The sequence below is a fragment of the Aegilops tauschii genome, chromosome 1, assembly GCF_002575655.3.
Source record: "Aegilops tauschii subsp. strangulata cultivar AL8/78 chromosome 1, Aet v6.0, whole genome shotgun sequence".
In the NCBI taxonomy this organism is placed as follows: Eukaryota; Viridiplantae; Streptophyta; class Magnoliopsida; order Poales; family Poaceae; genus Aegilops; species Aegilops tauschii.
The window spans coordinates 50,822,558-50,834,404 of NC_053035.3; the positions used below are offsets into that span (position 1 = coordinate 50,822,558).

Below are 11,847 nucleotides of genomic sequence, written 5' to 3' on the forward strand. Positions count from 1 at the left end.
ACATATCAGACAGAACATTTTTAGAGGTGTATATTTTCATTTCCAGCTAACCGTATTTTGTACAAGTCCAGGAGGAAAAAGACATGAGACTGAGAGCCCATGGAGATGGGGGAGAACATGACGCTCAGTCCAGCCATCCACAAGAGAGATCACTGCCTTTGTGTTCGCCTCCTTCAACAACAACTTCATTAAGTTCCTCAATGACACACTGTCAATTTTCACAGTTGCAGCGTGTCACTGATCGATCCAGGAGAGAGTCGCTCATCCGCATCGCCAGTAATTAAATTCCTTCCTTTTATTAAGGCTTGAGCACATCTTGCTCATGAACTAGCTAGGATAGCTAAGTTTTCTCCTCCTTCTATTTGGACGGATTCAACACCGGATGCGGTGATACCCTTACTTGTAGACAACGCAACAATTCAGCACCCAATTGGTGCCTACTTCAAGCCTGCAACAATTAGGTATGATCACATTTCAGCTTGCATGATGGTACCGTTCTTATTCTTCAGGTTTTAGTTCCTTTCAGGTTTTACAATACTCCTTCAAGTTAGATTTATACATGAACTGCAAAGAGTTTTATGAATGTACCATTGTTTTGGGTTTACACATGAACTGCAAAGAGTTTTAGGAATGTATCATTATATTGTTTTGGGTTTATACATGAACTGCAAAGAGTTTTACCATGATTTTCTGTACTAAAAAGGACTGGTGCACACTTGCTTCGCTGGAAAGAGGTCCCCTGTTTTACTATCTTTGGTAAATGATTCGGTTCCTTTTCATCAACTGGAAATTATAGGTCCGTGGCAACATACACTGACCAAGAAACTTTAACAAGTATAGACCTGCCTTAGGTATGTATGTAGTCTACTTCTGCATTCATTTTCCCCTTGCCCTTGCATATGAATCCATCCGATTATGTAATTCCGTCTGCATTCCAACAGGAGTAGCATATTCTGGTAGCCAAGTGCTTTTGGAAACATCAATGATCAAGGAGGTCTCCAGCAGAGGTAGCAGAGGTGCTCATGAGGAATGAAGAGACAGACATCACACTCGAAGGTCTTACTTATCCAGTTCCTCCAGGGAAACAAAGATGGCGCTGGCAAAACAGAAAATGTGGACCAGGTGGCCAAAGAGGAAGAACAAGAGAAAAGCGATGTTCCAGACAATCAAGATCAGCAAGATGGGAGCAAAGAATGATGATGTGTATACAGTGCGAATATCATACAATTAGTACCAGCAACTTCTAGCCATAATGTATCGCTTTTCTATAATGAGATCAATTTTGGTAACAATAAGGTAATCTGGTATTATGAATTGTGATACTATTTGAGTGCATATAAACCCAGTTATGAACTGAGTAAGCTGCTATTTCAATGCACAAATGCTGTTCAATACAAGCAGTCTACAAGGTTCAAATAGTCAATGTTGTCAAGACTCAAACCTAAAGGAAACTTAGCATGCCTGGCTTCTATGACACATTCCAAATCAGTCTTCAGTACACGTGTTCACCCCATTTTCTTCTCGTAGGTCATACTCGACAATTAGGCCAAGATTGTCAACAAACTTGTGATACACCTGGCACCCAGCGCACTGTGTGTGCAGTGCATGTTAGAAAGTAATGAACAGCATATCTCAGAAAATATATGAGAATAGACATGGACTTGTTTAATATTAAAAAAAAGGGCGCGGTAGGCAGATAAGGTCAGTACTAATATAAGCAGAGCTGCTGGATGTACAATGCAATTAAATAAATACTCTGAACAATTTACCTGAAGAAAAACGGTTCCTCTTTCATAGGCCACCCTGTTTATCAAACGCTCTGTCCTTGCATCACATTTAGTACATGTAAACTGAACAAGCAAGCTTCTTCTAGGAAGCTTTATATCGAAACTAGCTTCCTGCAATATAACATAAGAAACACATGTTGTTTTAAAGCCATTCTAGACAACAGGTTAATCCACAGTATGATGATTCAATTTCAAAGTGTGATTTCATACAATACAATTTCCTATGTTAGTATATATAGGAGTATGATCCTAAGCTTTTCAGCCTACCCAGTTCAAAAGCTATGGTTTGTGCCAAGTTTTGAAGGGCACATTGCTGCATGAGTATTGTGTGGGGGCTGCATAATGAAGATGCCTAAAAGTACAAGACTGAAAGAACGCAAAAGGTACATCATCTACGATATGTTTAGCATTTGTATTTGAACTGGACTAGGATTGCACAAGCGTATTCAACAGGTGATCTGAACCGGTGCATAAAAGGCAAACCACACCTCATTCTAATAACCTCACAAGCTTCTCTGTGTTATTAAGCAATACATTGGTAATTTTTATTCCAGATTAAAAAAAGAGTCCTAGTAATCAGTTAACTACTCCCTCCTTCCCAAAGTAGATATTTGAAGCAGCTAAGTATAGTTCATATTGCTGCCAAATGCACAAACATTTGCAGAATCGCTTGCCGTAATTAGCTAGCCCAATTTTCATTAACCTAAACACCGCGAGCACAAAAGGCAGGCAACACGCAAACCAGTTCCGTTCATCCATAGCCGAGGGAGGGGGGGGGGGGGGGGGGGGGGGGCGTTCTCACCGCCGGTGACGCCGCCGAGGCGTCCGGACCAACCTCGCCGGAGCACGCGCAGACATACGGTCGCCTACGACGATATGAAGCCCTCAGGCTGCTGCAAGAGAGCACACAACCAACCTTATTAGCTCGCAATCGCTGGGGGAGCTGAATCCGACTGGGGCAAGAAGAAGCACCTGGGAACGGGCTTCCCGAGCTTGGGATTGGAGGAGGCGAGGTGAACGCGGGACGGGGGCGAGCGACGGGCGAAGGGGCTCCCCGGGAGCGAAAGCGCCGGCGCCGCCGAGCAGCCGTACGCCGCAGCCGTCGTCGCCATCGGCCGGCCGGTGGCTACTGGATTGGATTGAGGAGGCAGAAATAGAAGAAGCGAAGCTGGACCGTGGGATTAAAGATGAACGGCACAGATTGCAGTGCTGGTATCTGTACAGAAATGAGGGAGGGAGGGAGTGCTTCTATGCAAAGAAGTCCCTCATCTAAGGTGAATTTGCTTCCGCCGTCCTCCTCCTTCGAGCCACAATCACCCACCACTCCCGCCTATCTCCGCACTGCTTCCCGACGGCGGCGGCGCCGCTCCAGATCTACTGCCAAGCGCGTCCCTTCCTTCCCCAGCTACTCTCGCTGAAGGCCGCCTACGGAGCAACCGGGCTCCACATCATCGAGCGGGAACCGGCCGCCGCCGCCACGCCCGGGGGCCGCGGGCGCACCGCCTCCTGCACATCTACGCCGGGGAGGAGCCCGCCCTCGCCCTGCCCGCGCGCAAGCTGCAAGGTGGGTACCTCGCTGCTTTCCCTTCCTCCCCAATGCCATTCCCGGTGGGATGCATTATGCGCTCGCTACCACATACTAGCAACCACATGTTAATACATGATCATGATAAAACTACAAGGATGATCCTAGTTTTGATGACATGATTGTTTCATGATAATGATAGTATTATTTAACACCCATTTAGCATTGTATCCATGGGAACTTTGACTGTTGAAACAGCCTGTTGCATTACATAGCTGCTGCACTCTAGGTTTACATAGCTGCTTATTTTGCATCGAACTCACTAATCTTACTCAATTCGAGATTTGAAGAAAACGAGCCTTCTTCAGTAGCCAGATTAACCTAACCTTAAGTCTTCCAAAATTATTCAGAAGATGAAGCCACATTTTGCTTGTAAGTTAGCATGATAATGGTTAGCAGCGCCCGGTTGTATTGGCGGTTGATGGTTGTATGTATTGGCCTATGTTGGTGATTATGATAATGGAATACAGCAAAATGTGGCTTCTCGGAGTTGTTTGGTGATGTTAACGCCCGGTTATACTTGGTTATAACGCCCGGTTTACTTGGTTTTTTGGAATATACCAACCCGGTTATAACGCCCGGTTGGTGACTCGTGATGAATAATATAGCTCCTCTGCATCCTCTACATAATTCCTACAAATTGGTTTGTTTTTATCTACTATAATGATAATGATTTTATCTTACCTGGCACAAAATTGATAACCACTACCATAATCACAATGCTTTGTAAATTTATATGATGCTCTTTTTTTTATATAAGACCATGCTAACCTGGTTCTCTTAAAAAAAGGACATGTGAGATTACATTATATGGTATTGCTTACGAATATTGTGCAAAATAATGTGTGCTTTGGTTTTACTCTTACCTGATTTGCTTGGGCTAAATGTTCCAAAGATATACTGATATTTAAAGCTAATCTGCCTTTTGTGCCAGGCTATAGTTTCCCATAAATAACTAGATGGCTCAAGCTGCAAGGCTGAATCTAAGAATGCAGAAAGAGATTAAACTTCTGCTTAGTGATCCACCTCCTGGGGTTTCTCTTAATCTGTCTGAAGAGGAAAGTGCCTTGACGTCTTTATCGAGCATTGAGACCAGTATGTTACCCCCCCCCCCCCCCCCCTCTCCCCCCAAACAGTATCTATATTTGCCATTCCAACTATTTTCTCCTTGATTTGATGTGACTTCCCTACTCATTAAATGAAGGAATTGAGGGGCCTGAGGGAACAGTTTATTCAAAAGGAGTTTTCGTTCTGAAGATCCAGATTCCTGAGAGGTTTGTTTAGATTATGATGGAAGCCCGCCCTCCCCTTCCCTTTGCGATTTGAATGTTCTGACAGTCACGCTTTTGCTGAGATGCAGATATCCTTTTCAACCTCCTAATGTGACTTTTGTTACTCCCATCTATCACCCCAACATCGACAATGGAGGACGCATTTGCCTTGATATTCTAAATTTACCTCCAAAGGTTAATAATGTGAACTGAAACTAATTTATGATTACATGAATTATCGTGTGCATAAAGGTAGTCCTCAATCCCAACAATTTTTTCTATGGATAACGAATACTGATGTGCAGGGTGCCTGGCAACCATCACTCAACATTTCTACTGTTTTGAGAAGCATTGGTTTGCTGCTAACTGAGCCAAATCCTGATGACGGGCTCATGGCTGAAATAGTAAGTGCTCCCTCCGTCCCAAAATTCTTGTCTTAGATTTGTCTAGATACGGATCTATCTAACACTAAAACATAACTAGATACATCCGTATTTAGACAAATCTAAGACAAAAATTTTGGGACGGAGGGAGTACTTGTTTTTGGAAGGAGACGGAGGTGCATTTGTTTCACAATCGTAGGCAGAACAATGATCATATCATAACAAAAAATGTCTTCATAACTCAACCGTGCTGTTATTTTTGTTACAGAGTCGAGAGTACAAATACAACAGACAAGTTTTTGACATAAATGCTCAATTATGGACTGAGAAGTATGCTAATCCTGCAGTAGTTGGCACAAGTGGTTGGAGCTCTTTAGATGCTTCAGTTCAGGTACACAAGCGCCTGGAATTTTGATCTCCACTTTGTTGTGTTCTTGTCGTGAGCTTACTGTGTATTCTGATAGGCACAGAACATGCAAATGGAGAACGCACAGAACCTGGAACCTTTGCTTGAAGTTCCTAACAAAGATTGTGAAGGGAGTCGAAAGAAGATGCGGTTACTGGGTAAAAAGTTATCTCTAAAATCAGAAGGATCTGAAAAGAATGCCAGCACTCTTAAGCAGGATGCGGTGGCAGGCCACATACGATCGACGGCAGCATCCACTGTTCCTAATACATGCTTGTCTCATGTTTCTGTCAGACAGAATGCTACTTCCAAAAGCATTTCTGCCAGTGCCGATAGTGGAGTAATTTCAAAGAAACAATACGAAGTAAATAGAGCGAACTTCCAGTTACATGGACGGAGACCTTCTGTTACATTAGAGGCTCCAAACCAAAGGAGCAGTGGCAGTGTGGAAGGTAAGCTCCCCAATCATCTTCCAGTATCAGCATCCAATACGAAAGATCATGTCAAGCAATGTTCTGATGATGTCTTAGTGAAGAGTATGACAAAAAGCATTGGTGAATCATCAGATAATGTGTATAAATCATCAGAAGGCCATAGAACAACTGTTGGGTCACTTCATCAGACGATGCAACTGAAATTGGCAAAGCCTGAAAGCAAGAGCAATGATCGGAATGAATATGTGGCTCCAGATCATCTTCCTTCAGTGTCAGGTTTTAATAATCTGCACAAAAGGTCCTCAGATGTTTCAAAGGAAATTTCTATTGGATGTGCTGACCTGGTTCAAGATAATTCTCATACCGAGCATGTACTTCCTAAAACCCAGTCGGTAATACATAAAGAATACAATCAAGGTCGAAAGAAGCTGAGCTTACTAAGTAAGAGGCTGTCACTGAAATCTGAGCTGCCTGAGATGGGCAGGACAATTGACAAGGGTTATAAGCCAGCTAATTGTTCACAGGATGATAGGAAGCCTAGTGAACTGCCATTGTCAGGTCCAGTTGCCATAAGCCGAACCAGGGACCTGGGCTTTGTTGATTCACAGAAAAGTGTCAGCCAAAGCAATCGTCCCGTCAAACAGAATGCAACATCGATGAAAAATGTTGTTTCAGACAGTGAAGATAGTGCAGACGAATGTCAGGTCATTGAACCAGGCCTTGTTCAATCACACAAAAGTGTCAGCCAAAGCAATTGTTCCACCAAACAAAATGTAAAGCTGATGGAGATTGTTTCAGATAGCGAAGATAGCGCAGATGAACATGAAAAAGGACCTTCAAGATCAAGGTTATCGTTGATGAAGAGACGGTTGGCTGGAAAGCTTCGAAGTTGATTCCATCCGATAAACGTGACTTCATTGGATGCTGTCATGTAGAGGCTTTGAAGATGAAGATGTCCCATTAGTAATCAGGGTGTTTTGGGGCAGCTCGTGCACGTTTTGATGTTCATATTGCCTTATGATGTGGCGACTGTTGTGGTTGTGTTAACAGCTAGTCTCATTGGAAGCAACTCTGTTTCTATGTTTTTATCCCTGGTTACGATGTAAAAAGAAACAAGCAAGAAAGCAAAGATGCTTTCTTTTTATCTAATGTGATGCTTACTTTCTTTCTTAAAATCAGTTTGGTTAACAATTTGAATACCAATATCCTAAATAATTTGGAAAAAAGATAGCTTGGATAGTTGCATGTTCAGTAAAATCGATAAATTATTAAATCAGTACCTATGCATTCTTGCCATCTAATTTTCACTCTATTAGGTAAATGTTAGCAAGCTTTTTGGGACGGAGGGAGTATATGTGAGCAAGCTCGCATTTACAACCCCATAGTTTCTCCACAGCAAAAAGGGCTTATGGTTCCCGTCTAAGCCCATATATTTGTTGATAAGTGGTGCGTTCTGTATTTGTTTCCGTTGTTTATATTTATTCACGTTACAATTCATTTTCTTAACAATTTTGTAATGATTGTTTCCTAAAATGACAAGCTGCAAGGTGGCAAGAGGTAGTCCCTGTGGGATCTCGTATAAAATGAAAGGAAGCTTGTAGTGTTAGTGTTATGGCATGCCTGTAGTGTTAGTGACAGGTTACTTCCTGCTATTCATGTGCTTTGTTGCTCGTGTTAAACCTTTGCAAGTATGTTGTTCATATTCACATTCTGTTAAAAATAGGTTTGCCCCTACCATAGGTGTCCATACGGCGCATCCATCCATTGTAAAGACCTCGGGTTCTAGGTGAGTTACACAGGCCAAACGCCAACACAGTAACTGCTACTCTCTTGTACTAAAGTTGAGAACACTTTATTTTGGGACGGAGCAAGTATTTGTTCTACCCCTGCTCCATATTCCGGCATGCTCTGATATAGTGTAAAACCATTTTCTTCGACAGTGACAACAAAGAAGTCTCCATTTGTGCAAAAAGCTATCCAGGATCCTCCTCCTCGGAATTCTAGCAACACATGTGATTGCTTACCTGCTAAGGCCTTTTTTTTATGGGAAAACTTTTGATCTCTATTCATCAAATATCATGGCAGTACAAAAGAACACATGAATCAATACGTTAGGCCTATTCGAAAAAAATCAATGGTTACGCAATACGTTTTGAAAGAGCACAAATTTATACTCTTCTTTTGGAAACAAATCTTCATCATCGACACCGGTTAATTAGCCTAGCTAGGGTTTTAGCAGCCCCTTCTCTCTGCTGCTTAGGTGTTCTCTCTCTCGCCCCATAGCGTGTACGAGTTCCTGAGTGTAACACCACCACCTTGTACTCTTCTTCTACCTATCAATGAATGATACACAAGCTTTGCGTATTCGCGAAAAAAGGAACAAATCTTCATCTCACTTGAAGCATTTTGTACTGCCTAACCTAAGCAACTTCACCATCACGTATGATCCATCTCCAAGATTTCCGACGTCAGATCTCCCATCCAGAGGAGGTGTGAAACGTCCTGGCAGTCTTAGCTGCTCACCCATCGGTCACCGTCGTGAGACATGAACAGCTGCGTCGCATACACGGCGTGAGTTCTTCACCTGCACCGAAGTCGGTCGTACCCCCAGCAGATCATTGTCTCTGCATCAGATCCTTTCGCTCTTGCCAAGAATCCATCAGTCACAAGTCATGATTAGGCAAATTTTCTAGTCCTGGCTGTGAACTGTTCCACATGCATGGAGATGCCAATTTAGCAGAGGAAAATTGTACCAGCCAAACTTCTCCGACAACCTTGATCGTTTTGCACGCGTCTGATCAGAAATCCATTAGACAAGCACTTCAAAAAAAAAAAAAACCCATAAATTTTTGCCGTTGCTGACGAAAATAGCATCAGAACAATGATAGCAAAAGTACAAATTCAGAACGTACCCAATGCTGCACCAGGTAGTAAAATGCAGAGTTTTGCCGTATCCCCAAAGTAGCCCCATCTTTTCGAAGCTGTGGGCCCCATATTGAAGTCAAAGTAGGCCTTAGACCATTTCTAGGATATTTAGTTAGAGTGAATCACCACCATGGCGCCTTAAGCATTGGGCAGATATCCCCTAAAGCCATTTGTGAAACTTTGACGAGTTGACTGACCCCACTGGCAATGTGACTGCATCCGTCTTGAATGACTCTTGAACATTTGATAGGTTGATATAAATTTTTTGCTCCAACAATCGTGCATTATGCCAGAAGAAGTTCTTCACAACTGTAGTGCGCTGACCATCTTGATGATTTGCCCCGTAACCTTTCCCATATGGTATCTTCTCTATGAGCTTACTTGGCATCTGAAACAACTCCACATTTTCCAGATGTATGAGGTTCTCAATGCTTTGGGGTATCTCGGTGAGTTCAAGACATAGACCAAGCGTCAGCAGACGTAGATCTGCTAGGCTGTCCTTTTGAAATTCTATGCTGGTAAGGTTAGGCAATCCCTGTAGGTTTAGTTGTCTAAGGACTGGAAAACAACCTGCCGCAAAGGTCAAGCTTCTCTCGTTGCATGCGTTGATGAGACTAAACAGCCTGGGAAGTGACGAGAGTAGCACAATTGAATCTTCTCCAAGTTCAGATGAACGCAAATGCAAATGTATGAGGTTGGTAAGAGAACTGAACCACGATGGTAGCTTACCCCTTGCCAACTTCCCAGTTAAGTTGAGGGTTTTTAGCTTCACTGGTGCTGGAGAAAATGGCTCCAAGTCCAATGTTACATTAGCATCAGAATTGGTTATTCCCAAGCGCAGAAGGCAGCTCATTTTGGATAGTGCTGAGGGCAAATTGATAAGAATTCTCTGGTCTACTCCAGATAGCTCTAAGCTCCTCATCTGTTCCAAGCTTTCTAAGGATCTGACCACCTTCTGATCAGCTTGAACATATTTAAGAGTCTGCAGGCATTTGAGATTTTCAAGACCATCTGGAAGAGAAACTGCTGTACCAGGTTCCGGTTCCATAAAATCTGTGGTTCCACGTGTAAATAATATCAGGTGCCGGAGGTTCTTCAGTTTGGTTATGCTACTTGGTAATACCTTGATACTGGACCATTTGGCATCTAAAGTTTGCAAATTACGTAGTCTCCCCAGTTCTTTCGGTAGTTCTTCAATGTAGGTGGAGCGTACGCCAAGGTACCGCAGATTACGAAGATTGGTCACTGCACTAGGCAGTTTACTTGCCTTAACGTACCATAGATTTAGCACAGTTAACAATCTGAAACGCGAAAATAGTGCAACATCCAGGTCTGATCTAAGCACATAGAAGGAGCGAAGTGAGGGCATATTTGGAGCTGACTGACGGTCACTTTGGCACTGGTAAAGTGTAAGATAACGGATTTTCTGTTTGGAGTCCACCCTTGCACTCTTAGATAACTGAAAGAATCCATCTTGTTTTGATCTATATGCAGCAATCTCCCTGATCAGGTCGTGAATGTGTAACCTCTTTGCACGCCCAAACTCATTTTTCAACTTGACAAGCAACAAGTTGCGTTGCACTAGCTCGTTCAAGTAACCATCCGCGACCTCCTCCATCGTGCCATGCCCTGTTTCCTCTATCAAACCTTCGGCAATCCACTCTCTGATAAGAATCTTCCTTTTGATAAAGAAATCCTCAGGGTATACACTGCAATAGAGGAAACATCTCTTCTGGCGGTATGGTAAGTCATCAATACTGAAATTCAGTACGCTCGCCACTTGCCCAATTCCATGGTCATCTCTTTCATCCCACACAAGGCTATCATGGACGTTCTTCCAAGCAAACTCTGTTTTCTCCTTCAACAGAAGGAGGTTTCCGACCGATATGATCGCCAATGGCAGACCACAACATCTCTCCAGTATCTTGAAAGCCCAATTCTGCAGGTGATATGGGCACTCCTGGTTCGCATCTTGCCTGAATGTGGTGTTACAAAATAGAGACCATGCTTCATGTTCACGGAGCGGCTGCAACATGATGGTCCTGCTGTCTGATGCCAGAGCAGCCACTTCTTGATTGCGTGTGGTGATGACTATTCGGCTCCCGGTTTCACTATCAAGCAATGCACCGTGGAGCTGAAACCAGGCATCCGCATTCCAGACATCATCCAGCAAAAGAAAGTACCTCTTGTGAGCCAGATGCCCACGAAGAGCCTCGACTAGTGACCGGTAGTCCATCTCCTGTGTGTCCCCCAGCGCACTGTCTCGGACATCCCGATGAAGTTCCTTGATGATTCTCCTCATGAGGTCCTCCGTCGTGAAGTTCTTGGAGACGGTAACCCATGCGGTGCAATCGAAATTGCAGTTTGCAGCGATTTTCTTGTACACGTTAGTGGCAAGAGTAGTCTTGCCAACACCGCCCATCCCGCAGACGGCCACTATTATCCGCCGGGGGTTGGCGTCCCCGGTTAGCCATTTCATCAGTAACCTTGTGTGCTCGGCAAAACCGACGATTTCCCCTTCCAGCACGAAGTGCGCCGCCTCCGATATGTTCCGGCAGATAGCGGCCGCCGCAGGAGCCGAGCTTGACGCGGATGCCTCGGCCGGCCGGATGCCAAGCTGCTCCTTCACGGCGGACAGGGCGCGGAGCCTCTCCCTTGCCTTCCGCAGGCGCCTCAGGAGGGCGAACCGGGCCGCTACGTCAGCGCAGGCACGGACGAAGCCGACGCCCGAGAGAAAGGTATACTCGTCGGTGACGTCCTCGAGCTCGAAGCCGACGTGGCGAACCTGGTTGACCCATGCGTCGACGAGTTCGTCGGTGCCGCGGCGGGAGTCGGCGAAGCGGAGGAAGGCGCGGAGGAGGTCGAGGTCGCGCGCGGCGGCGGCGATACCGGAGCGGACGGAGATGAAGGAGGCGAGGAAGACGGCCGTGGTGCGGCCCGTGCGGAGCAGCGCCGCGGCGACCTTGGCGGAGAGGGATATGGCGATCAGCTCCGCCATGGCTCGGCTCGTAGTAGGGTGGTACGAGGTTCAAATTGAGTCAATTACACCACCCGTT

At 44.7% G+C, this 11,847-nt stretch overlaps 3 protein-coding genes across 4 annotated transcripts; 1 reads left to right on the forward strand and 2 right to left on the reverse strand.

The window, feature by feature from the left end:
- Positions 1-1,280: 1,280 nt before the first annotated feature.
- On the reverse strand, positions 1,281-2,991 carry LOC109762698 (uncharacterized). The gene is made up of 4 exons (XM_020321573.4): positions 2,760-2,991; positions 2,590-2,680; positions 1,770-1,898; positions 1,281-1,590 (listed from the first exon to the last, which is right to left on the reverse strand). Exons 1-4 carry the CDS (start codon positions 2,897-2,899, stop codon positions 1,486-1,488), a joined length of 465 nt encoding a protein of 154 aa, XP_020177162.1. The 5' UTR covers positions 2,900-2,991; the 3' UTR covers positions 1,281-1,485.
- A 68-nt stretch (positions 2,992-3,059) lies between these two features.
- LOC109762700 (uncharacterized) lies at positions 3,060-7,041 on the forward strand. 2 transcript variants are annotated; one of them, XM_020321576.4, is made up of 7 exons: positions 3,060-3,351; positions 4,307-4,467; positions 4,577-4,646; positions 4,733-4,838; positions 4,949-5,047; positions 5,295-5,417; positions 5,491-7,041. In XM_020321576.4, exons 2-7 carry the CDS (start codon positions 4,332-4,334, stop codon positions 6,757-6,759), a joined length of 1,803 nt encoding a protein of 600 aa, XP_020177165.1. In that variant the 5' UTR covers positions 3,060-3,351; positions 4,307-4,331; the 3' UTR covers positions 6,760-7,041. The 2 variants fall into 2 exon arrangements, with proteins under 2 accessions (XP_020177165.1, XP_020177166.1); XM_020321577.4 differs by having other exon boundaries at positions 3,070-3,351; positions 5,497-7,041.
- Positions 7,042-8,016: 975 nt separating this feature from the next.
- On the reverse strand, positions 8,017-11,847 carry LOC109762697 (disease resistance protein RPM1-like). The gene is made up of 2 exons (XM_020321572.4): positions 8,779-11,847; positions 8,017-8,686 (listed from the first exon to the last, which is right to left on the reverse strand). The coding sequence occupies exon 1, from the start codon at positions 11,787-11,789 to the stop codon at positions 8,952-8,954; it is 2,838 nt and encodes a 945-aa protein (XP_020177161.1). The 5' UTR covers positions 11,790-11,847; the 3' UTR covers positions 8,017-8,686; positions 8,779-8,951.

Coding starts and splice junctions, on each gene's coding strand:
- LOC109762698 (XM_020321573.4), bottom strand. CDS start 2,899: ATGGCGACGACGGCTGCGGCGTACGGCTGCTCGGCGGCGCCGGCGCTT. Junction 2,681..2,759: donor CTCGGGAAGCCCGTTCCCAG/GTGCTTCTTCTT, acceptor GCTCTCTTGCAG/CAGCCTGAGGGCTTCATATC. Junction 1,899..2,589: donor CCTCGGCGGCGTCACCGGCG/GTGAGAACGCCC, acceptor GTTATATTGCAG/GAAGCTAGTTTCGATATAAA.
- LOC109762700 (XM_020321576.4), top strand. CDS start 4,332: ATGGCTCAAGCTGCAAGGCTGAATCTAAGAATGCAGAAAGAGATTAAA. Junction 4,468..4,576: donor TTTATCGAGCATTGAGACCA/GTATGTTACCCC, acceptor CATTAAATGAAG/GAATTGAGGGGCCTGAGGGA. Junction 5,048..5,294: donor ACGGGCTCATGGCTGAAATA/GTAAGTGCTCCC, acceptor TTTTTGTTACAG/AGTCGAGAGTACAAATACAA.
- LOC109762697 (XM_020321572.4), bottom strand. CDS start 11,789: ATGGCGGAGCTGATCGCCATATCCCTCTCCGCCAAGGTCGCCGCGGCG.